The sequence below is a fragment of the Triplophysa rosa genome, linkage group LG11, assembly GCF_024868665.1.
Source record: "Triplophysa rosa linkage group LG11, Trosa_1v2, whole genome shotgun sequence".
NCBI lineage: Eukaryota > Metazoa > Chordata > Actinopteri > Cypriniformes > Nemacheilidae > Triplophysa > Triplophysa rosa.
Window position 1 is genome coordinate 2,696,240 of NC_079900.1, and position 26,759 is coordinate 2,722,998.

Here is a 26,759-nt window from a genome sequence, read left to right on the forward strand (position 1 = left end):
ATTTTAATATGATGCAATATAATATGATTATATTACTTTTAAACTCTACTTAGCACTTAGAGGTAAAGTATTAGACAGGAAAAATATTGATCAACAATCTTCCGCTCCGCTCCTGATTGTTTCGGGGGTACGTTATATTTCATGTTTTTTTCTGTACACATTCATAGTTGGTTTGATCGGATTACAACACGCGTGTAATTATTAGCACGAGGACAACCTTACAGCTGTTTTAAACCATCAAATACCGTAGATTCGACTCGGATGCATTTGCACCAGTTCGACCAGCAGATGTCCTCCGTGAGCTTCGACATCACACATTTTGACCGCTACGAATAAAAACTACGTATATCAAAAACGTATATCTATCTATACTTAAATACTTACAGAACATTCTCTATAAATTCGACATAAGCAAAGGCTGACTTTTGTCTGCCGTTCATCGTGCGCAGGCATGTATTTAGCAGCGCGTTGACGTCATCGGACCGCGCCGGCGAGGTCCTTCCGCTCACAGTACGACTGTCACGCCGCAGTTTCCATCATCTATAGGTCAAAGCAGCAATGATTCGCTCAGTATCTTTACTCAAATACTCTTTAAATCTTTCTCAGCGGGCTCATGTCAGGCTGTTATCATCCAGCAGAGGGATAACAAACAGAATAGTGCCCGCGACATTCACTGGAGGTACATGTTTTAAACGTTTTATTTATCAATTCATTTGAATTATGTGTAATCTGTGTATTCAAGTCACCAGAAGAAACCAGCTTTTGGGATTTTTGTGTTAATTCATACTAATTTGCACACATGATTTGTGTAGAATTGTAGTTTATTGCAAAGTTGAAGAATACTGTAGTATTGGTATGCAGTTTCGTGAACTGTAGCATACTCTTACCATGTCATAATATAGTGCTATAGTATACACTTTGTTGATGTACACTACAATATTCTGTAGTATTAACTATGTTGAGTTGAATTGATCACCATACTGTCATTTAGTATCTAGGAAGTATACAAAAGTTATTGTTTCATGTGGGAGTAAATAACTGTGTTGTTTGCATACATACTATAGATCCATTCTTAAGCAGAGAGTGTTGAGCATCCATAGCCAACCTAACACAAACCCAAAACCACACTATTAGATCTATAAGCATCAGTGCTGTTAATAATGTGTTATTCTTAAACAGCTGACACCAATGGCAGACATCAGCAGTGTCATGGCAGACCTGTCAGAGTCTGGAGCTCAAGATGTACCGGTGCCCGTGTGCTTCACCGCACATACAGCACTCAACACGCAGAACCTGCAGAAGAAGAGCAGCTCCACAGCATCATCAGTGACACAGAGAGCATTCGAGGTACAAAAGATTCGACTGTATCTATTAACTATATGTTGTTTTGAATAGTTCAGCCAAAGAAGAAATTCTCTTATTGTTTATTATTACTATTATTATACTTATAATAAAGTCTAAAAATGGATCTATTTTATCAGGATCCTTCTCCAAACATGAGTTCCAAGCGGAGACGAAGAAACTGCTGGATATTGTGGCCAGGTCACTGTATTCTGAGAAGGAGGTAAAGAATATTCGAGAAACAAGGCATTCAGCTCAGTTCTGTTAGCGTCTGAATCTTGCTGGTGTTTGCCCTGTTAGGTGTTCATCAGAGAGCTCATCTCTAACGGCAGTGATGCGCTGGAGAAACTGCGGCACAAGATGATGACATCAGGTGGTGACGCAGCACCGATGGAGATCCACCTGCAGACAGACGCAGCCAAAGGAACCTTCACCATCCAGGTATCCTGCACCAATGAAACACCTCGATCAAAAAACACCGCATGTTTGATACCGGCTCGGATACCAGATGATGCATTAATAAAACTAATGCAAACAAATCAAATGATAACACAACTTTCCATATGAATTGATTTTGGAACGTTTTGATCGTGTTATATATAAACCTTACTAAGAACATCCATGTTGTGTTCAAAAACCACATCTGTGCATGCGTTTATTTAAACCTGCATGCGTCTCATTACTAGAAGTCAAACATGTGAATAAGAGACGGTTGTCTTTTAAGTAACGCTTTCATGCATCTGCATATTGAGTTTAAACCCAAAACTAATCATAATAATTTACTCACCCTTGTGTCATTGTAGGACTTTCTTTCTTCCGCAGAACACAAAAGAAGATATTTTGAAACATGTCGGACCCCATTCACTTGCATTGGTTTTGTGGCCATACAATAGAAGTGAATGGGGATCGGTGCTGTTCGGTTACCGACTTTCTTCAAAATATCTTCTTTTCTGTTCTGCGGAAGAACGAAAGTCATAAAGGTTTGAAATGAAATGAGAATTTTCATTTTTGGGTGTCATCCACGCCCTTTTTTTCCAAGCCAATAACGTAGTTATTCATTCACCTTCGGCTTTACAACTTGGCGGACTGCTTTCATTCACACACGGCAACATTACACACTGCATGAAATGTAGTTTACATGATCTCGTAATATGGACTCTTTAAAGTCATTTAGGTAGTTTATATGAGAATATTTCATGCGATTTATTGTATCGCAGAATATCTAAAACATTTCTTGGTCTTTTTCTCTCATATTTCTAGGATACAGGTATTGGGATGAGTAATGAAGAGCTGGTTTCTAATCTGGGCACCATCGCTCGGTCTGGATCAAAGGTGCGTCTCATTGACCCGTGACTGATTCCACCAATGAGGTTCGAGCACATGGACATGATTTCTTGTTTTGATCTTCTGCGTCTCTCAGGCGTTTCTGGAAGCCCTTCAGAATCAAGCGGAGGCCAGCAGCTCCATCATCGGTCAGTTTGGTGTGGGCTTCTACTCCACCTTCATGGTGGCTGATAAAGTGGACGTTTACTCTCGATCTGCTGAACCGGACGCTCCCGGATACAAGTGGTCCTCAGATGGGTGAGCGGAGTGAGAGAGAACAGCTGTAATGAAAAACCAGATCTGATTCGTTCAAACTTTACATTCAACTCGTTCGGGTTTTGTGCGTCTGCAGTTCTGGATTATTTGAGATCGCAGAAGCTTCAGGTGTGCGTCAGGGGACTAAGATCGTGCTCCACCTTAAAGACGACTGTAAGGAGTTCTCGTCCGAGGACCGCGTCAAAGGTTTGCCACACGCCGACGACATCAGCTCAGACATATTCCTTGAAGAAGGAAACGATTCAATCATTTTTATTTGCAGAGGTTGTGACTAAGTACAGCAACTTTGTCAGCTTTCCGATCTTCCTGAACGGACGACGGCTGAACACACTTCAGGTATGAGAAGTCTAACGGTAAATGACCTCTCGTGCATGGATCGTCCTGACCGCTCTCTCTTCACAGGCGCTGTGGATGATGGAGCCCAAAGACATCAGCGAGTGGCAGCACGAGGAGTTTTATCGGTACGTGGCTCAAGCTCACGACAAACCGCGTTACATGCTGCACTACCGCGCCGACGCTCCGCTCAACATCCGCAGCATCTTCTACGTGCCGGAGATGGTGAGTGCGATGGGACAGACGGACGCAATGAATGTTTGTAGCGTGTCTGACGGTTTTTGTGCGTGTGAGAGCAGAAGCCGTCCATGTTTGACGTGAGTCGTGAGATGGGCTCCAGCGTGGCTCTGTACAGCCGGAAGGTTCTGATCCAAACCAAAGCCTCCGATATTCTTCCCAAGTGGCTTCGCTTCCTGCGAGGTGAGCAGATCCAGCCAAGACACGTTTCATTGAACACATACTTGAAAGATTTTTTGTAACGCAATCCCATATCGCGGTAAAGCACCATGATGTGTCATTTTGTTTGGGCAGGTGTCGTGGACAGTGAAGATATTCCTTTAAACCTCAGCCGAGAGCTGCTGCAGGAAAGTGCTCTGATCAGGTACAAACCCTGCGCGAAGCCTCTCCTCGCACCCTCCGTTTCACGCCTGCGAGAGTAACGCACATTTCCTCGCTTTTAGGAAACTGAGAGATGTTTTACAGCAGCGGATCATTCGCTTCTTCTTGGACCAGAGCAAGAAAGATCCGGAGAAGTACGCCCGGTTCTTCGATGACTACAGCCTGTTTATGCGCGAGGGCATCGTGACCACCGCCGAGCAGAACGTCAAGGTACGCGCCGTCTTCTTTTCTCTTATATACTGCGTCTTGCTTGGTTTGTAAATGGCTGCTGTTGTGACGTGGCAGGAGGACATCGGCAAGCTGTTGCGTTTCGAGTCGTCCGCTCTTCCCGCCGGACAGCAGACCAGTCTGATGGAGTACGCCTCTCGCATGACGGCCGGAACCAGGAACATTTATTACCTGTGCGCTCCGAACCGCCACCTGGCCGAACACTCGCCGTACTTCGAGGCCATGAAACAAAAAGACATGGAGGTGAAAACACACATCAGTGTTCGTTTACACAACTCGCAGTTTTATTTATTTACTGGCGAGTCTGGAAATGACCTCGCCAGTATCGAGATATTCACGAAATTGCTGTGAGGCGTAGTTAAAAATCTAAATTCTGTCATCATTTATTCACCCTCGTATCACTCTTTCTTCAAGTTATTTTGAAAAATGTCAAGAAAGTGGGTTTAGTGTTGTTTGGTTATCAACTATCTTCAAAATATCTTCTTTTGTGTCCTGCAGAAGAGAGAAACGCATACAGATTTGTAATGACATGAGGGCGAATAAATGATAAAAGAATTCTCATTTTTGCGGTAACTGTGTCTTTAAATGGTCTAGTCACTGTTCTAATAACCTCAATACAGTGCTAGCGAAACTGAATTCTGGGTAATCAGACGAGAAGTCAAAGTGAGCCGTTCCTGTGGTTCTTCCGGCAGGTTCTGTTCTGCTTCGAGCAGTTTGATGAGCTGACGCTGCTTCACCTCAGAGAGTTTGACCGGAAGAAGCTCATCTCCGTGGAGACCGACATCGTGGTCGATCATTACAAAGAAGAGACGTTTCAAGACGGCAAAGCTGGTAAGATATCAGAACAGTTGAAAATCTGTGCGTTGAGACCCTGATGATGATGATGTCGTTATGTTGTGCAGCATCCGAGAGGCTGACGGAACAGCAGGCCGACGATCTGATGGCCTGGATGAGAAACTCGCTCGGACAGAACGTCGCCAACATCAAGGTCACCGCATTGCAGTCATCAGTGAAAACCACTACATTAATAAACGTTTCTGCTGTTTGAGAAAACTGATGTTTTCATTGGCTCATGCGTGTGTGGTAAATAATGTGTGGTTCCTTTGTTTCTGTAGGTGACCCCGCGTCTAGACACGCACCCGGCCATGATCACGGTGCTGGAGATGGGAGCCGCACGACACTTCCTGCGCACGCAGCAGCTCACACGCAGCTCGGAGGAGAGAGCGCAGATCCTGCAGCCCACGCTGGAGATCAACACTGGGTACACGCTCCCGTAACCTAAAGATAGTCATTTCGATACATGACAAAAACGCAGTACCGTTTCTTGGGTAACACTTTCCGAAAAGGTTAACGGTAGTTATAACTAGCATTATCTTTATTTGAACATTTACTAAAACAAATGTTGTATCTGTTAACATGGATGAACGCACAATGTGTAACACGAACAATTGTATTGCCGTTAACTAACATTAACAAAACATCAATCATTTACAGACACGACCTCATCAAGAAACTCCACGCTTTGAAAGACTCAAACTCTGAACTCGCTCAGATGCTTCTCGACCAGGTGAGAAACACGTGACTTTCACTTTATGATTTCGATTTTAACCGTGGTATGTGCATGAGTTTCATTGTGTTAAATACATTGTTTTTCATACAAGATTTATGACAACGCCATGATCGCCGCTGGGCTGAATGAAGACCCCCGTCCGATGATTTCTCGTCTGAATAAACTGCTCACACAAGCTCTGGAGAAACACTGAAGCCCACGCTGTGTCTCACCCCGCTGACTATCATTGGAGCTGTACACGGCTCTCCCTCACCACCTCACGCCCTAAACTCAAGAGAAAGTTATCGATATAAAGACTTGAGAATCTGTGGGTTTGGTGGGAGTCACAGTTTGTCAGCTGTAAAGAGACCATTTTCCCATTTGTCTGTCTGTAGTCAATGTGAAGAAGAATCTGCTGAAAACCGAACTTTGTGAGATGAAGATAACGTGTGTTGTACTCTGTATTAATTGTCCATCATTCAGATGTTTTGTCCATATGCTGTCTTGATTGTTTCGACACAAATTAATTATACTGTAGTCAATTTAAGGAGTAATTAGATCTCAAATACACTAAATTAAAGGTCTACACATTTTTCTTAGCTTGTTTGAATGTTTATTTTTTCCCCATTTTTATTTACGTAGGTCTTTTCTGGACATTAAGAGCATTTTTACAGAACATTTCAATACAATAGAACATGTTTTTTTTTTTTTTTGTAGTTTTGTGAATACAAATAAATAGTATGCGATTCCCTGTATCTAGTTTGTACTAAAGTGTAAGTAAAGATGAAGAGGGCAAACTAAAAGTGAACTAAAAACTCCAAGGGGCGATTTCCGGACAGGGACTAGTTTAAGTCAGGACTAGGCCTTGGTTAAATTAGGATATTTAAGTTGTTTTTAAAAGCGTTAGGGTGTGCAATCCACTATAAATCCACTAATACCAATCATCATTAAGAACTGGACCTACCCGTCTTATAAATAATAAAGTTTTCATGAACGGATAGAAAATCTATATTTTATTCATTTCTTATTCTCAAGCTTGTGAAATGCATAAACATAAAATGTAGCGCTTCGATACGTGACAAAATGAGTGCTTGTAGTTTCGTAATTCAGACAGAAGGGGGCGCAGTGAAGCCAGCTATAAACCGCGATACTTTCATTTACTCTACATTGCACTGACTTTACATTTAAATGGTTTAAAATCCGCTTTAATAAAACATTCTTGTATTTATTCTCCCTAACACAAAACAATTCATATAAAAACACTAATTTTTAAGAAGCAAAACATTTTTTTTAAAGAAAAGATTAAGAGTCAGTGGCATGTTGGGGACATTATCTGACAATAAACTCAAATGGACATCAACTTTCAAAATTAGCAGGGTTCTGGAATCGAGTCGAAAGACTTCCACATCTTGAGTCCCAAATTTGATTGCGGCTCGATTAGAGTTTACTACCTTATGAAATGTTCATCTTTTAAGATACCTCACCCTGTTGAAAAAAACAGCATATGCTGGTTAGGTATGTTTTGATGCTGGTTTGTGCTGGTTTAAGTTGGTCAAACCAGCATCAAAACATACCTAACCCAGCATATGCCATTTTTTTTCAACAGAATAGGGTCTAAATTTGACCTTAGGCCAGTATGTTAGAGAGTATTTTGCATCGGATCAAACCATGTCTGGCACACCGATGAAGAATCATGCACCCTTTACAAAACACTCCAATATCCTGTCATTTAAATTTTCCACTGAGTTTTATAGATGTCAACGAGAGTCAAAATCTCTAAGTGCATTTTTATTACTTGTGTGGAAATCACTAATGCTTCAAACTCTTAGAGTTTCGTATTTTAACAAGAGAACAACTTTTAAAGAATGATTTTAAGTTTTGCACAAAAACGACAGTGACATATTCCGTTGCGTTAACTGTAACCCGAACGAATCTTTGCTTGGCTGTACGACATTTGAACGCACAAGTAGTAAAACCAAGGAGACATTGTGTCTGTTGCACACAGTTTATTTAACAATATGGTATATAAGTACGAAACAAGTTCTTAACCAGTTTATACAGCGATCTCAATCTTTTTTCCTTTTATTTACAGTGTCATCGAGCTGCATGATTTACATTAAAGAATCGTTCACCTTCAATTCAAGTTTCATTGAGAAAAAAAAGAGGTCGACTGAAGAACTCTTTGAAGAAATCAGCAGTCAGAAGAAACTCCGGCCTCATAAGCGAGGCAGAGGGGGACATCATTGATGTTTCAGAGATCAAACAAGAAAACAGAGGAAGATTTTTCCTACATCTTAAGCAACAACTACTGAATTCAGGCCAATAAATTAACGCATTTGGGCACCTTGAAAAATAAGAGCAACTTTTCACCATTTGCTCGTGTTCGTGTGTGTGCAGTAGCCAAGGCTCCTTTCTGTACAAATGAATACAGGTCCTCTGTACAAACTCCACAGTCCGGAGAGAAAAAGGCTGCGCGCGTCCTTTTCCAAACCTAGTAAATGTGAATACAGACGGAATGAGGATTAATCCAAATTCCACACCAAATATCTTACAGTCCCTAAACAGCACACACACAGAAAAAAAAATGCATTTCAGTTTGCAAACATCCAAAACGCAAGTAAAGTATTCAATAATAAAATCAAATATTTTGCCTTGAGAAATATCATTAAAAAGTCCATAACACCCCTGCCCTAGAACAAAAAACAAAACAAAAACAAATTAAAAACGTAACACATGGACCAGGACTGCATTCCAGCCGGTCAGACCAACCCTTCTCAAAAACCTCCTTTGTGATTCTGCTCTTGAAACAGTCATTTGAATCTCTCCAACACAGGAAAAAGCAGTCCACTGGTTGTGTAAACCTATTACAGTCCGTTGCTTTGTCGTATTCTGACGACCTCTCAAAATTCAGTACAACGTGCACCGTTGTCCTTCAGAATGTCTCTTAATGCTACAATCCCTCGACAAACTTCTCTAACGTGTCTCCCGTGGTGTCCCCGACCATACTCAAGTCGTTAGTCAGTCCTCCACGGTTTGGCGTGTTCAGCTGAGGAAGCATTGCACTCTGCTCAGGTGTGCACAGGTGAGCCTGGTCCATGGGTCCCTGCATGGGTCCCCCGAGGCTCGGGTGAGAGGAGCCGGAGTGCAGGGGAGCGTGCTGCGGCGAGGGCAGAGGCTGCATGCGTGGGGAAGGGCTGGAATGTGGTGGCTGTTGGGAGGGGGGACGGGGCGATTGCACGGGGGCGGGTGACCTCACCTGGTTGCCCAGGGTGTTGGCCATGGCCTGCTGCTGTCCTGCAAGCATGTGGGGTCGCGGGCTCATGGAAGCGGCCTGTGCCGGCGACCCCATCTGCTGCTTCAGCATCTGCTGCTGCTGTTGCTGCTGTTGTTGATGTTGCAGCAGGCGTTGCTGCAGGATACTTTGCTGGGCTTCCATACTCATACCAGGCTGGCCCATTTGAGCCATGGGTGTCATCTGACCCATGGGCCCAGCACTTCCCTGCATGGCCATCTGCTGCTGCATCCGGATTTGTGAGTAACTAGCCGCGCCTTGGGGTTGCGGGAATCTTTGTCCAGGCTGCATGGCTCCGGGTTGCTGCTGTTGTATCTGACGCAAGAGCTGGCGACGGAACATCTGCTGCTGGTTTCCGTTGTGTGCCGCGTTCATCATTTGTCCCTGCGGGCCGAGGGCTGCCATGGCCTGCGTAGCGACCTGTTGAGGCTGCTGAGGGGCCATGCCAGGTCTCTGCACGGCACCGGCCTGCATGGTTGCCATGTTCTGCATTCCTGGCTGGGCTGCGAGCATGGCCTGTGGATTCTGCTGCTGTTGCGCCTGCTGCGGCTGGCTGGACTGATACTTTGCCGTCCGCTGTTTAATAAACGCAGCCATTAGATGGGGATTGGACTTGAGGATATTAAGGACTTGCTGCTGCTGCTGAGGGGAACTGGGCGATTTCAAGGTGCGCAACAGGTCTTGCAACGCTCCTGGGGCGATACTGCTGGCCACTCCTCTTTGCTGCAGGCCCTGCTGCTGAGGGGCCTGTGGTGGCGCTTGCTGGGGAGGCATAACGCTTTGCATCTGCCGTGGCTGCTGCTGCATCATAGCGCGCTGCATCAGCTGGGCTTGCTGCGGCGTCTGCATTACCTGAGGCTGCTGCGGGCTCATGGCCATCTGCTGAGGGGGAACTTGCTGCGGCGGAGGCGCCTGCGGATTCTGCATGACTCCTTGCATCCCCTGTCCCCATTGGCCGGGCTGCATGTTCTGAACCATCTGAGGACCACGGGGACCCATCATCTGCATTGGATTCATCATGCGGGCTTGGTTCATCGGCATGCCGTTCATATTCATTCTGTGGTCTGGCTGCTGCTGCTGCTGTTGTTGTTGTTGTTGGAGCTGCTTGTTTTTGTTCATCATCTCCATTTGATTGACAGCCTTCATTGCAGCATGTTGCTGTGGAGAGGGCTGCGGCTGCTGTTGGGGAGGCATAGGCAGAGGAGACTGTTGCTGGGGCAAAGGCGAGGACTGTGGTCCCGGTTTTCCCTGGGACCCAGGTGTAGGAGGTTGGCTGGGGAAGCCCTTAACCATTCCGGCCACGTTCTGATGCGGCTGCTGGGGCTGGTTGGCTAATGTTGGAGGGGCCTGAGGGGTGTTAGGCTGCTGCAGCTGTTGAGAGTTGGGTGTCCCCGGACCTCCTGAGGTAGTTGGGGAGGGCAGACTCTGAGGCATTCCTCTGCCCTGCATGAGCGCCATGCGCCGCCGCATCATCTGCGCCTGCTGCAAGCGCTGCTGAATCTGCTGCTGTCGCAGCTTGTGCTTGATATTGAGACAGAAGGGCACTGGGCACTTGTTCTCCTGGCAGTGCTTGGCGTGGTAGCAGCACAAAGCGATGAGCTGCTTACAGACGGGGCAACCGCCATTGGTCTTGCGCTTGCAGCCCTTGGTGTGCTGCACCACCCGCTTCATCTTCTGGCAGGACGGCAGAGAGCAGTTGGCGTTGCGGCATTGACAGGCGTGCACCAGCGACTGGATGCAGCGTTGGATGCTGAGGCGACGACTTTCCTGCGGGCTCTTGTTGGCTTCGCTGCTCTGGTTGTTGCTGTCGTCGTCCAGGCCCAAACCCCACTTGACCATTTGGTGCTCATGACCCTTGGAGTTGTAGCAGTTGATGCATAGATCAAAGTCCTGTAAAAAAACAGAAGTATTTTTTAAAATAACTATAGTAAAGAATCAAGATAGGAATCATTTGTTTTATTTCACAATCTAAACCTATCTTTTTCTCGTTTAAAATAGGGTTAGGAACAGTAACCCAACAGTACTGTCAAAGTCATAAAAGCAGCACTGACCTCGCAGACGGTGCAATGCCAACGTGTCTCTACGTGGTGCTTGCACTCGTTGCAGGTATATACAAATCGGTCCTGGCCCTGATTGTGTAGCTCCACCAGCATGCACATAGTGCTCCATTTGCAGCGACGTAAGGAACTAAACTCCCAGTGCTTGTCCCTGGCCAGCGTCAGGAAGGCGTCACGGCCATCCATCAAATCACAGGTCAGAAGTGGGTCAGGATCCATGATCGGAGGCAGGGTGTTGACCGCTGGACCGGCATGCAGGTGGATCACAAAGAAGACCTGGATTTGATCAAGTAAAAAAAAGAAATTTAGAACTGGAGAAGAAATGGTATTCTCTCCAAAACTCAGTGAGTTAAGACCAACCTCTTTGTGCTTCTCCATCGTTGCATAAAGCTTCTGGGACAAATCATTAGCTACATTCGGCATCCCAGGCTTCTTTTTGTTGGCGCGGCTCATGCTGCTCTTGTTCTTGTTGGTCTTTTTATTGTTCTTCTTTTTGCCGTTCTTGCTGTCGGCTTGAGTTCCCTGTGGAAATGGACGACATTATAAATGAATGCCTATAAACTACTACATCAATTTCATGTCCAGAGTTTGGCTTTCGGACTAACCTCTGTTGTCTCAGTGGAGGCTGTGTTCTCCTCCTTTTTCCTCTCCTCCTCTTCTTGTTCCAGCTCCTTGATGCTCTCCTCTAGAACATTAGGCCAAAAATCACCCTCGAAGTAGGGCAGTTCGTTGGCACTTGTCAAGCGGTCCTCTGTGGCCTGCTTGAATATGTCCTGTACAACACACAGTCAGGCATTTCGTAAGTGATATGATTGGAAGTCTAACGTAGGAATGAAAATCTGATCACTGCAAACCTGCAAAAAGCTATTTGTTCAACAATAGAATTAAATGGTGGAACATTGTACACATACCTTGTAGTCATTAATGATTCTTTCTGCAAAGGCCTTGTCCAGCATTTTGCGGTACCACTCTTGGAGTCTCTTGGGCTTGGGAATCTTCTGATCTGGAGGATGACAGTGGAAGATGTAGTCGTCGCCTTCACTTGGTGGGCAGGCCCATATGTGGCCAGTCACATACCTGTAGGTGAAAATCTCATCCATCAGTGCCATAATCAAAAATAACTGCTTTTTAAAGACTTAACAAGCATGTCATTTCTGCACTACAGAATTGCAAAAATAATTTCTCCCCAAACACAGATCATGTCTGCTATTTTTATGAAAAGCTCATATTCATGCCCTAAACTCACGCCTTGTTTGTGTAACGTTATAAAGAGCTTACTTAGGATTGGTTAAGCATGATCAAGCTGGTACAAAACTTACCCAAGTTTCCTGACATACTCCAGATAACCGATGAGGATTTCGTGGTAAACTGCAGTTCTTAGTATCCGAGGCTTGAAGAAGTGAATACTGTCGAGATATGATATGTATACCCGCCTGGAAAGAGCAAATGTGCATATTTAGCTTTTTCAAGACATCATTTATTGTTTGTTTCCCAAGAAACACTACCTGGTGTTGGGAAAAGGACACTCGGATCCATACTCCTGGACATGCATGCCAAAGAAACACACATCCACTCCGTCAATCTCTTCGAATGCAAAAAGTGCTTTGGTTCTGTAGGGAAAGGTTTCTGACATCTCCCCCGAGTCAACAAACCTGCAGAGAAGTGATATGATGCACAATTAAATTGTCTCTAGGTCTCCATCATTCATATATTACATTACTTTATATTCCTGTAAGTGACGGTACCTGGATTTCATTCCAGGTTTGACCTCTACGGTCTTTTCAGAGCTGGCCACCACCCGCACAAACACCTCTCCGGCTTCAGGGTGACTCTGCCTTTTCAAGTACTTATTCACCCGGTCTTCAATGTACGAGCCCAACCGCGTGGTCTGCAACCCTGATCACACAAGCACACGCAGGTTTAGTTAACTCTGTGGCAGACAACTAAACGTATGACCAACAACTCAAGCATCACAGGTGCTTACTCTTAGCAGAAAACTTGTTCTCCTTCCGCGATTTTCCTGACTTTTTCAGACAGTTGTCACAGATGAAACTGTAATGGGGGAAAACAGCAGTTGTGAGGAGCATGTCACATCACTTGATCAACTGCAGGACAACGGAGGGATCAGTCGCTTACCCTGACGGCCAGATGACGTCATAATGCAGAACGCAAATCTGATGCATCTTCCTGCCGCAGTCTTTACATTCAACAAATCTGCAGGACAGAGAAGTTTAGATTTAATCATTTTTTCCCAGAACATGCAAACAGCATTTCTTTTTTTAAGTACATGGTAATGACAAACGATTGCAAATCAATGACGTACGGTTCAGAATCCAACATGTCATTTTTCTTCTTCTCAAACTGCTCCTTGGATATCATACTGGAAAAACATACATGATATTTGACATACTTTTATTATATTTTATATGATTTGTACATTTGACCAAGTTTTCAGTATAATTCTCTGGGCTGTCCAAGTTAACGCATTAACACATCCATTTTGTTCTGTGCTTTTTAAAAACTGGTTCTAACTACTATAAGCCAAAGCGCAAGTGTCAGATAATTTCATTAAAGCACTAAATAAGAAAAAGACATCAGTTTGCAGTCCAACAAATCTGTTCTGGAAGCAAGTGGAAATACGTACGTATGTGGTTGTGCCGGGTCATCTCCCAGGGTGACGCTGTCGCCCTGGATCTCATTGAAGCACTTCTCGCAGAAGTGATACCTGTCGGCAAGTCAGCACACATGAGCACAGGCAAACCGGCACACAGAGATCAGCACAGCACAAGAGACACACAACACACAGACCAAGGCACAGTTAACACGTTAACAATCAAACCAAATGATGAATGAATGTCACGTCATGACTTCTACTACAGTTAAAAGTTAATTCACCCAAAGTATAATTTAGATTTATGACAATATGCAAGCCATGATTATACTTCTGGGTGAACAAACCCTTTCAGATTTTTTCCTAAAAACACAACAGAAATGCACCTAACGTCTTTCAGGACAGTATGAGAATGCAACGAGATGGTGTAATGGATATAAGACGCATGTAGATATGTCACACAGGAAGACTGAATTTTCCAAAATCATAAAATTACACTGACTTAGTTTTCAGGTTTTGGACACAAAATGTGGGTTGTACTACAAAATCTAAATTCCAGACCTCATAAGTAAATTAATTAACCGATCTATCTCAATCCATCAAGTTTTACCCATTGTACTTTTAAAGAGACGTGTAAACAATACGAGGTCAGCAAAAGGTTGCCCACATCCGAGTCGGATTTATCTGTGCATCACGGTCCCACACTCCAACCTTCCTTTCTCAATCTCTCATCATAGATCATGCCATCTGTTACCTGTTTTGGTAGCTGTAGTATGTGCCATCTCTGGATATGGTGCAGAGCTGTTTTCCATAGCAACAAAGTGTCTGAGGTGAGAACTCGAACTGTGGAAGACAACATTAACAGAAAGTTTCGTTAACACGCAAACAATGAAAGTACTGAATCTTTTTCTATCAATTCACGTTTTCATACTTCATAAAAGAACCAAGCAGATCTATAAAGAATAAAGGTCAAGATGGTCAACCGGTTATCTGACAACCATCTCGTCATTAACCAAGATTGACTAAAGAGTTTATCCAAGTTCATTTTTAAATGTTTATAAATCAAACTTCTGTAGTCCTCACCTTGCGTCCGCAGCAGTACCCCAGACCCTGCATGACGGGGTCGATCTCCTGCTCAAAGACCTCAGCCAGCTTCGAGCAGTACTTATAGACTCGAGACGTCTTGCGATTGTAGAGCCAGGCGTTGTTGAACATGAGCCAGATGTCATCCACGTACTGCCAGGGCTCTTGATACTGCCCGGTGTCCAGCTTCCTCTTAATGGTGGAAAGGTCAATGGGGTTCTTCACAATGTCAAAGTAGTCCTAAGAATTACCAAACCCATGACGATTAAATCGCTCTAAAAACTTAGAAAAGATTCTGTCTGAATAATAAGAGAAACAGAACAAATGTCAATTTACCGGAATGCCCAGCAGAGTGGGATCCACAGGTTGGCGAAAGGGCAAAGACTCTGGGTCTTGCCGATACAGCGCTTCTAAAGTGGGCATCAATGCCTGTCTGAGTTCCTCTGGTTTAAAAACTGTAAGGAACCAACAAGATGTTAGACAACCATCAAGCTACACGCACAACAAATGAATAGTTAATTAGGAAGAAGTTATTACTTTTCTTCCGTGATTGGCTGGATTGACCGGAGGGCGTGGTGCTGCTGGCGTTGGACCCCTCCTCCTCTTTGAGCTCGGACTTTATCTCTGGTTTCTTCTCCTCGGTCTCCATTGGTTCCTGTTTAGGTTCTACAGTCTCCTGCTCCTCCTTCACTTGAGGAGGTTTGACATCTTCATTCTGTCGAAACATGAAACGTGAATACTATGCGACAACTTTTAAAGATATATTCAAATGTTTCCCAACACATTTCTGCAAAATTGACATTATATAATTAACGTCATAATTTAAATGGTTTTGTCAGTAATGATGTCACACCTCCATCTTGATGTCAGGTCGCTTCTCAAAGTCCTGCTGGTCCTCCTGATGCTCAGTTTTGGGTTCAGCAGCAGGGTAGTCAGGCAACGCCTGCTGGGAGTGACTCTCGGCTACAGACGCGGGCGTGGGAACTCTGTTATCAACACTAGCGGCCATCTGAGAAAGCTAAACACAAAAAGAGTATCCGTATAAAAAAGTAAGTACAGCGATTCTCAACAAGTGTTACAGGTCTTCTGATGTCAGCATTAGCTGTGTTTTGTTGTCCATCCTCACCGGAGTGCTAGGCTGCTGTGCTTGCACAGAGTTGGGCTGCTGCATCTGCATGGGGGGCTCAGGCTGGGACTGCAGGGGCGTGAGCGGGTGGGAGGGGGCGGGGGAGGAGCCCAGGACAGAGGGAGGGCGGGGCAAACCGCTGGGGATGTGGGTGGGCGTGGACTGGCCCCCGGCGGAGGCCGGCGTGGAGGGCTGGGTCTGGAGCGACTGAAGGCTAGCGGCAGCTGCAGGGGTGGAGGTTGAGGGCGGAGGAGGGGTGGAGCACATAGCGGACTGCGGGCCAAGGGAGCCCACGGCATTCAGGGTCAGGTTAGCGTTCTGCTGTAGAGGAGAGACGGAGGGCATACTGGCTCAGATAAAGCACGCGCACACTCAAACGTGCTGTAACCCCACAGAGACGATACTTAAAAATATATAAGCGACTGGCATTTCTTTCACTGACAAACCCCTCACCTGTGGGGCAGCCTGTCCCGACTGCTGTGCCTGGTTTACATTCACATTCATGCCTGTGGCTGAGAATGACGTCTGGCTCATGAACTGGTTCTGATTGGGAGTCTGACCAACCATGTTGTTCGCGTGACCTCCCATCATGCCTTGCGTTTGCTGCATCCTGGAGGGAGACATACCCATCTGCAAAAAACAAGATGATAAGTATATAGACAGAAAACAGGGCCACAAAGCCACATTATAGATTCACTGAGATGGCGCTCACCGATGGGACATTGCCCATGCCCATCTGAGAGGGGTGGGTCATAGGGGACGCTGCCCGTGGTGCTCCCACTTGGGACTGGGACATCTGCACGTTCTGCATTGTCACAGGGTTGAACTGCCCCATCCCTGCAGGGAGTGATGGAAATGCACATTACAGAAGTATTGCTGGACAAACTTGAAAGAAACTCATGCAAAAAAAGCAAAGGAGTAAGGAGTGCAAAAATGTTCAATTCAATGGATCTATACAAATAAAACGCCAACATGTAATCACAGGGTTTCTGCAGGTTTCACAAAGTCAAATTTAAGACTTTTTAAGACTCTCAAGTGTTTCTGAGAATGTGTGTGAGGAGAATTTCATTAGATGTACAAACCATGTTTCTAAAATATACTTGCCGAAACTTGCATAATTCATAACAACTTAACTCTTACCATACTTGTATTAAATATGGGCAGTTTTTAGAAGTGAATGTGAAGTGGACGGGTCTTTAGAGATCAGATTGAAAGCTTCAAGGTTTCAGTAGCTTCAACTTCTAGTACACAGTAACGTACACACACACACAATTACAGCTGCGGATCTCTTTTCAAAGTTTCACAAAGTTTTTATGGTAATATTATGGATCGCTTATAGTGCAAATGTGTTCAAATTGAGTGTTGACTCCGCCATAGGCAACAGATTATGTAAAATATGCGAAAATGCGTTTTTATACTGAACTCACCGACATAGAGCGCACTAGGGCTGGGCAAAATAATAAAAAAATCGATTAATCGTTTTTTTTAAAAAAAGGTCGATTCAATATCGATTTTCATATTTCCGCAAGCACTGAACATTCATTAACGTGAATGTTATTGCTACTACTATCCACTAGATGTCACTTTTCCTTTTACAATGGGTGGATGTTACAACAGGGAGCGTATCATTCATTGCTTAATTAACATGGTGGATGCGGGATGCCTTCACATAAAAGGCAGTGGTTCATATTACCGCCTCTCTTTACAGCTAATTTTGTGAAATGATCTTAAATGTAAAATAACCTGATCCTGTTTGATCAAGTTATGCGACTGTTCTGTTTCAATATACTTAATCGTGTTTAAAGTTTAATATACAGATTTGTGGCTCTTCATTTCATTTTTTAATTCACCATTGTAATCAGATATTTACTGATCTTTCTTTAGAAATATCTATAGGATTTGTATTACATCTATAATCATTGACTGGAATCGAATCGAGAGCTTGTGAATCGGAATCGAATTGGAACATCAGAGTCGATACCCAGCCCTAGAGCGCACGCCTATAATCCTCTTTCGTCGTTCATTTGTCTTTCATTGTTAATCCGCGGGTCACATGCGTTCCCAACCACGAGACGCGATCCGTACGAATCACGGATCAACTATGATCCGCTTAACCACTACTAAATAAAATCAGTTTTATGTCTGTGGTACAATGTGAAAGAAACTCACGCCAATAACACGAAGCTGATTGGCTGCAATCTACGTTGCATGTTGGTCTCATTTGTAGTCGTAATGCAGCTAATGCTCATTGAAATGCACCTGTTTGTTAAAAAAAGGAACTACAACACCACAGATTTAAACGGAAGCATTTTAATGAGCATTAGAGGTAGCGTTACATGGCCGTAGGAAAATTAAGACCCGTTTAAAATGATATAAGACCTAGAACACAATACTTCAGTGAATTTAAGACATTTTTAAGATCCTGCGGAAACCCTGAATCAAAATGGAAGACAGTGTCTTTCAAGTGACGCAGAACTGAGCTAAATACCAAATAAAGACACATTACCTTGAGGGACTTGCATGCGGGCCATCAAATGATTTGGCACATTGGACATAGGACCGGGTCCATCTAAAAAAGAGATTTGTGATTTTAATCCAGCACTCTCTAGTAACCCAAACACTAACATCCACAGCATGAAAAAACACTCACTCGGTGGCCGGATGGCTTGTGCGGGTCCCATAGCGTTTGGCTGTGGAAGGCCAGGCTGCTGTGGACCCGGAGCGCCCATGGTTGGCTTCGACAGCCTGGATTTCCTCTTCTCCTCCAGCTCTTTTTGGATCTTGTAAATCTTCTCAGCCAGAAAGTGGTAATACTCATCCTGAACACAAAGACAAAACACGGGTCACCTGGCGTCTCTTTCCAATCCTCGAATCACTGCAATAAAGGACATTTGAAAGAGATTGTGTCTTTTACCCTGCTGTTGGCAGACTCATACATGTCCCCTTCAACCTTACGGGCGTAAGCGACCAGGTTATCCATACGTCTGTCCTTCAGTGCTGCAGGGTCTGGTGTGGGGAATATGGCTTGAACTCTGTGAGGTGTGAGAGTGTGAGAACTGTTCTAAATAAAGACAACACTTTTTATTAAGAAAGATGTCTTGCTGTCTGACTCACAGCTTATGCACTAGGTGATTCCTCAAGTCCTGAGTGACGTGCTCGTGCCAGGGCTTCTTCATGCCAGGCATGGACAGCGGCGCAGCGGTGGGCAGGTTCCCCACGCCGCCCATGTTCGACCCATCCGGCATCATCAGACTGTGAGGGAGGGATCGGGCATTAATAATCAGCCATTTATAATATCTGACATCAGAACCTGATCAGAATAGTCCGTCTGCCCTGTTTTCTATGAGTGAATGGTTGGGGTTAAAGGTGAAGGGTGAAAGGTGAAGAGACTCACTTGCTGTTGAGGGATGAAGGGAGAGAGGAATCATTGTGAAGGGTCGTCTGATCGGCCAGACCGTTTCCTCCCATGTTCATCTGGTTAGTGCCTGAAGGTGCCATGGGAAACCAGACAGGGATTACAAACGAACACCGCACGAGTGAGGAGCACAAAGCAACTTGATGTTTTTATGCAATGAAATTTACTATACAGATTTTTTGAAGTAATAACAAGTGCCTTCATATCATCAGCATCATCTTCATTCAACTACGGTTTATTGTGCCTCAATTAAAGATATAAGACAATTGAACCTGTCAAATGTTGTCACAAATAATCTGATGCACTTGTTTATTAAAATGGCTTAATATGATGGAGATATGAAGTTAATAATGAACAAGGAAGTTTGCATCGCTCATAGTTTTCTTTAAGAAATGAAGTTAATACCTAATGCCGCCATGGTGCGCAGTTGCTGCTGCTGCGTCGGCTGCTGTCCTGCCACCTGCGACTGCGCAGCTGGCTGGTTGCCGTACGGCAGGCCCAGTGCTGCGTATGCCCTCTGCATGGAGCTGGGGTCGATGTGTGTGCCGCTGCTGATGGCCGGCGCGGCGGGCTGACTGGTGCCCACAGGACCCAGAGTAGCCTGCATGCCGGTGTTAGGAGAGCTCAACATCGCTGCAAAAGACAAAACGAATACAAATCGAAATGTAGAAAATGATGCGATCGTAAAACAGATGATAAAAGATAATAATCAGTCAATTTGACATGAAATGTTATTTAAATGCTCAAATGATATTGTTCACAGCAGTTATAGCAATGCCATGCATCTCTTTTAAATTAACCTCTTCCAACCGTTTTAAAGCTCCAATCTGGTATTCATATTTTTACGCAACAAAGTAAACGTGCCGTTTCATTTTACTTTAACATGCCAGATTGCTTTTGAACCGTGAAAAGCCTACATTTAAACTCTCATAAAAAAAATGCATGCTTAATGTGAATGCCATTAACAGTAAAAAATATATATTTTTAATCATCACGGCATCCCACCAACCTTTATTTAAACATAGAATATATATTAAATCCATAAAAACTGTCGGTCGATATTTAGGATGACTTATATACAAGCATATTTATATTAATAAATAATACAAATAAATAAATAAAAATTATTACATTTTATCATGGTAATAAAAACAAATACTAAATTTAGTTTGCATTATTTTCTACTAGGAAAGACAAAATAGAATTTGCAATAATTTCTCTTTAAATGCAAACACGGGTCACTGAAGTGTAATGTCTAATGTGCATACACATAGCACTCTAAGCGGCGGCAGAGAGCAGAACTGCATGAGACACAGAGAGAACGTGCTTCTGTTGCCACTACAGGGGGATTTAAACGAGTCAGCGACCCCTCGTCCAATCAGAGAGCAGGGCCTCTCCATGCCACACCCCCTATGATAAATGACAGGTGGAGCCCCTCCCTCGTGGTGTCAGATTACAGCCCCGCTGCCTGCCGGAATCTGCTGCTCTTTCATGCTTTCACACTGAGAGCGCAGCAGAGCCGCACGAGTGACCTACAGGTGGCAGCACTCATCTGAAAACATCAACCACAAACTTCAACTGAGGCTGCTGACATAACCAAACACAGCCAATACAATAACCAGGGAAAAGTGTTATAGAAATTAAACTGAGTTAAATTGGAACGGACAATTTTTTTATTGCAGTTAATGTTTGTACTCTTGTTTTTTCAGAACATGAACATTTGTAAATATTTCAAGAAGAGGGAGCAAAATTTGTAAATAAAAGTTTAGTCATGTATTATAAGTAATTCTAATATTATACAACTAAAATAACAGTATAATACACGTGTAATATATGCAATTAATATAAGGTAATAAATAAATTAGTTCAACTGTTAAACACATTTCAAACTTCATTTTTTGATGGCTCATGCTCTACATGTTTTGACTATTTGTGAACTTCCATTTTACCATGTGTTGTGCCCTATTATCACCATTTATATATATGGAGCAAATGATTAAATTACTACTATAGCTATTGTATTCTTTATAGATTGGGTCACTTAATGTTGCTCAAAATTCTCTTATGGGGGGGCATGCCCCCAGACCCCCCTAGAGGAAATTGGGCTGAGCCCCCATAGTCTCCCTATATTCTGTTGGAAACACTGACTATGAGACCTGACTAACCAGAGTACTGATCTTGTTACACAGCATCAGACATTTTGTTATGGTCATTCTTGTATGCCTGCGCAAACTCGTCAAAGTATTTCTGTAATTGCCTCTTAGAATTGTCACGACTGTGTTTCCCAAACAGCAGGCATCCACAAAAGCAGCGCATTTATTGTGTTTCATAATCGTCTGCTTGCGCATGTATTATTATATATGAAAATGATTATATTCAGTGGCTTCTCTTACTTTTCTTACTGATATTTCGTGGCAGTTTATTAGGAAGTGACGGTTGACTAGTTGGATGGAAACGATGCTTATTTTCCAAATGTTTTATGCGATATTCCAATTTTGCGCATAAGCTAAATTTGCAACTTTGGATGGAAACCCGGCTAATGATGAGCTGAGCTGTGACCGACGCGACAACAGCGAGAAACATCAGTCACACAGGCGCGCAGCTCCAGACTCTCCCCTTCTCACACACACAGGCCTACACTGGTGGGCTCACGATCTACTCGTCTCTTCACATGAGATATAACAACTCACTGAAAAAAATAAAAATGGGCAGGTCGCACATACTCAAGTACTCAAAAACTGGTCGCAAAATGCAACCATGGGCTGGAGCCTTGGAAAAACTGTATCGACATGAACTAACATTAACAAGGATTAATAAATGCTGAAAAACTAAATCGTTCATTGCTGGCTAATGCATTTAGTAATGTTAGCTAATAGAGCCTTATTGTAAAGTGTTACCAGTGTTACATATCAAAGTGGAGCTACACTGATGTCTAAACAGTTAAATGTCTAACATTATCAAATATCCCCATGTCCCAAGTAATGTCAGTAAAGAACAGAACTTTTTTTTTTTTTTAATTTTTAGACGAGTGTTTGCAGAATAACACACTCTCAATAAGACCAGATCTGGCATAAGTGAAGTAAATGCAATGTTGTCATAAAATAACATTTAATGGTTATGGTTCATATCTATGCAAGAATTAAACTAATAACCTTTCAGTCCCTTGAGCATTAACCACCATCCAAAACAACACAAAAAACATCTCTAATGTAAATATGAGCATTGGATTAAGACACACATTAGCAAAACTGATGTGTTTACAGACTGATGATTGTATGGGGACTTACGCTGCTGGTTTCTCTTGTCACTGGCGTTTTTGAGGGGCAGACAGACAGGGCAATCGTGCCGGGTGCAGTTCTTCCAGTGAGAGATTATTTGTCTAGACGAGGCACAGTGAGCCACTGCAAAAACAGGCGAAAATATACAATTAGACGGTGGGAAAAATGTGTAAAATTTAACATGTTGACAAATAACAACACAAACAGATTTGGAAAACTTCATTTTCAGCATTCTCTCTCTTGTGGCCGGATGCCTTTCTCAAGCCAAATGTCAAAAAGGGGCTTAAGACAAGACCAGACCAGACCATCAGAGCCACGATTGACTTCACATGTTTACAGAAATCCTAAGAGCTCAGTGAAAGTTAAACAACTGTAACATCCATCAGTGGCATCACTAAAATGCGACCACCAACAAAGACAGACGTGCGGCTGTGAGACGCACGGACGCTTTCAGATCACAGCACTCAAATGTCAAAGATTTTGTTGAAATTGTTGTGTGTTATTCACATCAAATTAAACAATCCATAAAACGTGTATTTAATGTAGGTTCCAAAACATGACTTACCTTGGCAGGATTTCCCAGCCTGGCAGTGGGTCATGTGGTTGAGGACGTTCTTCATGGTGCGGCAGTGGGGTAACGCGCAAGCGCGCACCTCGCCGTTAGTCTGCTCGCGCCGCTGGCACTTGTGGGCGTGAAGCAGCAGGACCAGCTGCTGCTGGATCAGTTTGCGCTTCTCTGGGTCGGCTGTGGGGCCCGCCGACACCCCCTGTCCCGGGACCATGCCCACAGAGGGCACCTGCTGCTGCAACTGGAGGAGAGAGAGATTACATTAAACAGAAGCATCATGACTGCTGTTACACTGTGCTACTTAGAATGTTAGAGGAAAAACACTTTTTGTCCATTTTCTGCTGTTATCATGTGAGCAAAGACACCGTTTCTATAGACCTCACTTTTATTGGTTTTCGCAATCGTGTAAGTCAAATAATCATCACAAGGAAAAAATTGATATTGGCAGGCAGAAAAAAAGGCCTGAAGTGCTTTAGATGGAACAGGGGGCAGCTTTGGAGGGTTACTCACCAGATTTGGCACACTGGAAGCGCCCTTCAGGGCGGGCTGGAGGCTGTTGGAGAGAGCTGCCTTGTTCTGGAGCTGTGCGTTTAGTCCAGCGCCGGTCATCTGCTGCACCGAACCCTGCGCGTACTGCTGCCCGAATGGGCCATTAGCGTTCGCAAGACCCATCTATGAAGGAGGAAAACAAAAAGGTATTGGTTTTATTACAACGTGAATCAATCAAGTGAAAAACCACATTAGCACCACTTTTTCGTCATGAGGCTACTGGGTCTACATCATCATCCCCTAAAGACGTACAGGGGCCAATACTCACACCGAATGGAGGTAAATATCATGAGATCTAAAGAAAATTTCAATAATTTATAACAAAATACAGTTTTAAAGCTGGTAAAATAAAATTAAGTTTTAAACATAATTACCACAATTGAACAAAATTAACTTGGAAACAACAATTTACACTTCTAATAAAACATGAACAAAAAGAGAATAAAAGAGTAAGATTTGAACTTTAAGTTTCAAACAGAACAATCACTTTTAATTCTTTAGTTAGGGTAATTCTTAAGGCATTTGTTTCACACATAAGCCAAACATTGCGACTTTGACGCATTATGCCACAAAGGTAGTGTTTCCGCTATATAAATTTTGCCATGGCGGGCCGCCACACCAAAAATCCTCCCCACCACGACTACAGTCATAATTTGTCCGGCCATTGTTGTCCGGCTAAGTTTGCAACTGTTTTACTACATTTAGCGACTTTATTTCCAGTCTGACGGTTATATTAACACTAATCACAGAAGCGTTAGTTTTGCCTTTTTATGTTGGACCCAAGTTGGATAATAAAACAAGCAGATTGACCAGGAGACATTTGCAAGCAGGACTTCAAAGGACGTTTCATAGAAGTGTTTTGGAGGTATGCGCACACATACACAATATCAGTGTATTACACAGAACAGCTTTCACAGCCGATGGCAAAGATCGGGTATCATGCTATGTCATGCATTCTGACTTCTTTACACTGTCAAACGTGCTGGCTTCTCATGCTTAACATGGTAAACTTGTAAAAAAGGAGTTGGACGTATGACATAGTATTTGATACACTCCCCCAGCACTCCAACTTGTTTCGGAAAGTTTTTATATAATTCTGGATACCTGTGTCGTCAAAGGGATCCTATTCCTTTATTGGCCATTCTCCCGGAAAAGCACGGCAAGGTGAAAGAAAGAACCCGCCAACGAGCCAACTGACAAGCGAGACCCGCTTACCATCAAGATTATCTGCACTGCGTCAAGATGGGCTGCGCTGCAGCTCGTTACTCTTGCGATAGTGAAGTTTAGGTGTGTCTGTTTGTTCATGGCATTTCAGTTATGGATGTTATATAAACGGTGGATATAACGCTGGATTTGGAGATGGTTTGAAACCGATACATGGCGCGGTCCCAGCGCTAAAAGATGCCGGACATGAACTGCACGCGGTTAGTCAAACTAACGTTAAGTCATATGTCTGTGTTTTGTTGGCAATCGGCATGTACGTGCATATTGTACAACACACTAAGGGATTAATCTGATGATGTGTTGCTTGCTCGTGATGTAGTGCCATCCCACTCTCCCCACTAGTCCCACCTCTAGCAGCTCGTGTTTTTCTGGAAATAATCGTACATCCCTGTATCCCTCTTTTAAAAATGTGATCAAACTAAATACTCTTCTAAAGATACGACGTATGCAAGACTACTGTATAGGCACTAGGGAGGAGCAATTAATCTAAATCGAATCACAATCGCGATGTGAGAAGTTGCAATTTTCTAATCGCAAGAGGGTGCAATGTGAAAATTATGAGACGCGTCTGTTCCAAGGCCACTTTGAGTGGCATTCTTGCTAACCAACTGAGTGAGCGCACCTCCGTTATGCCCAATCAGCACTGCCCTAGTCAACTGCGTAATCCCGTCATTAAAAAAACAAACAAACAAACAGAAAGCGAGAGAGAGAGAGTGGGAATATGGCGTCTGCAGAGACGGATTGATCATATTAGGCAAATAAATACTAAAGAAAATTCCAATTCAGAAGACCGCACACACAGCCTGTGTCATACTCGCGTGTCCCTGCCCTGCGTTGTGCATCTTCCGCGTCTCACGGACGAGCCGTTTAAACTTTATGCGCACACAAAGCTTGTGTCATACTCGCGCGTCTCTGCCCCATGCGGCGCGCCACTGGTATTTGGATTCTATTGATTTGATGTAATCTGGCAATAGGGAAACAATGGAACAACAGTAAGTCCTATTTGAATAATGCCCAAAACACACTACAAAAAGGAATTTTGTAATGGTTTTAATAGAAACAATTAGAACGTTTTTTATGGTTTCCTTTCAGAAGGGTAACTATACTCATACAGTGCTGCACACTATTGACAATATTGAGCGGAAGCTTGACTTAGAAAAATTAAATCGCAAATCAAAACGCAATGTCTGTCAAAAAAAAGAATAATTCGCAATTAGATATTTTCCCCAAATGGCACAGCGCTAATAGGCACTCAAGATTAATATGAGATTGGCAGAAACTGCCTGTGATACACGATCTTTAAAGTCATGGAAGCTGTCATTTGACCGTTGGTTATCTTAAAATGTGTGTAGTTGAATTCTTATTACCAGCAGTAGGACTGTGATGAACGTGAAAGTAATTAATTGCGCAGCTCAGTCAAATGTTTACAATCTCTGATAACCAAACACTACTCCAGCAGCTCTTCCTGTAGTCCTTGAAAAGCGAATTCTGCTAAAGACAATATCTCGCTTGGCACTGAACTTTGAGCTTTTATTGCTGAAATTGCATACATTAATATCTGTGAAAACTAAACCCATTTAGTACATTCCATTGCAATATTACATTCAAAATGCAATATAACACAAATATATAAATAAGAAACATAAATAAAAATAGAAAAAATAATTTCAAAGGTAAACAAACTAACTTCAGTTTATGCATGATGCATTTAGTTTACCTAAATTCGTTTTAGTTTTTCAAAGTTCTGTTTTTTTATTTTTTACTATTACAATTTAGTAGTTAATCAGACTTTTATTTTGGCAGGTCGTCGGAAGATGCTTATTTTTTAGTGTGTTTGATAGCTTCACTTCACATAGCTTCACTCAGTAAAATGTTCTGAAATAAACTC

General features: G+C 43.3%; 2 protein-coding genes across 3 annotated transcripts in view; one reads left to right on the plus strand and one right to left on the minus strand.

Moving 5' to 3' along the window:
• Positions 1-484: 484 nt before the first annotated feature.
• On the plus strand, positions 485-6,673 carry trap1 (TNF receptor-associated protein 1). Its single transcript, XM_057346471.1, has 18 exons — positions 485-679; positions 1,180-1,347; positions 1,482-1,564; positions 1,642-1,782; positions 2,602-2,673; positions 2,762-2,922; positions 3,017-3,126; positions 3,203-3,276; positions 3,343-3,498; positions 3,573-3,693; positions 3,805-3,874; positions 3,954-4,101; positions 4,177-4,362; positions 4,812-4,950; positions 5,022-5,107; positions 5,235-5,380; positions 5,614-5,686; positions 5,781-6,673. Exons 1-18 carry the CDS (start codon positions 559-561, stop codon positions 5,880-5,882), a joined length of 2,157 nt encoding a protein of 718 aa, XP_057202454.1. The 5' UTR covers positions 485-558; the 3' UTR covers positions 5,883-6,673.
• A 992-nt stretch (positions 6,674-7,665) lies between these two features.
• Positions 7,666-26,759, minus strand: part of crebbpb (CREB binding protein b) — a 51,271-nt gene continuing 32,177 nt past the window's right edge. Inside the window, exons 3-31 of one of the 2 annotated variants that reach the window (XM_057346467.1) lie at positions 23,609-23,770; positions 23,096-23,339; positions 22,540-22,653; positions 19,658-19,885; positions 19,232-19,322; positions 18,952-19,089; positions 18,752-18,869; positions 18,488-18,656; positions 18,344-18,406; positions 16,550-16,674; positions 16,291-16,467; positions 15,838-16,155; positions 15,565-15,729; positions 15,249-15,426; positions 15,048-15,166; positions 14,712-14,951; positions 14,383-14,471; positions 13,662-13,742; positions 13,341-13,397; positions 13,154-13,231; positions 13,002-13,069; positions 12,763-12,913; positions 12,523-12,669; positions 12,337-12,450; positions 11,929-12,094; positions 11,623-11,790; positions 11,378-11,539; positions 11,012-11,293; positions 7,666-10,850 (exon numbers count right to left, since the gene is read on the minus strand). In XM_057346467.1, the coding sequence (XP_057202450.1) occupies positions 8,619-10,850; positions 11,012-11,293; positions 11,378-11,539; positions 11,623-11,790; positions 11,929-12,094; positions 12,337-12,450; positions 12,523-12,669; positions 12,763-12,913; positions 13,002-13,069; positions 13,154-13,231; positions 13,341-13,397; positions 13,662-13,742; positions 14,383-14,471; positions 14,712-14,951; positions 15,048-15,166; positions 15,249-15,426; positions 15,565-15,729; positions 15,838-16,155; positions 16,291-16,467; positions 16,550-16,674; positions 18,344-18,406; positions 18,488-18,656; positions 18,752-18,869; positions 18,952-19,089; positions 19,232-19,322; positions 19,658-19,885; positions 22,540-22,653; positions 23,096-23,339; positions 23,609-23,770 (6,444 nt within the window). In that variant the 3' untranslated portion in view covers positions 7,666-8,618. Of the gene's footprint in view, positions 10,851-11,011; positions 11,294-11,377; positions 11,540-11,622; positions 11,791-11,928; positions 12,095-12,336; positions 12,451-12,522; positions 12,670-12,762; positions 12,914-13,001; positions 13,070-13,153; positions 13,232-13,340; positions 13,398-13,661; positions 13,743-14,382; positions 14,472-14,711; positions 14,952-15,047; positions 15,167-15,248; positions 15,427-15,564; positions 15,730-15,837; positions 16,159-16,290; positions 16,468-16,549; positions 16,675-18,343; positions 18,407-18,487; positions 18,657-18,751; positions 18,870-18,951; positions 19,090-19,231; positions 19,323-19,657; positions 19,886-22,539; positions 22,654-23,095; positions 23,340-23,608; positions 23,771-26,759 lie in introns of both variants that reach the window. The other variant, XM_057346466.1, reaches the window with a different exon arrangement.

Coding starts and splice junctions, on each gene's coding strand:
- trap1 (XM_057346471.1), top strand. CDS start 559: ATGATTCGCTCAGTATCTTTACTCAAATACTCTTTAAATCTTTCTCAG. Junction 1,348..1,481: donor TGACACAGAGAGCATTCGAG/GTACAAAAGATT, acceptor CTATTTTATCAG/GATCCTTCTCCAAACATGAG. Junction 5,381..5,613: donor ACGCTGGAGATCAACACTGG/GTACACGCTCCC, acceptor AATCATTTACAG/ACACGACCTCATCAAGAAAC.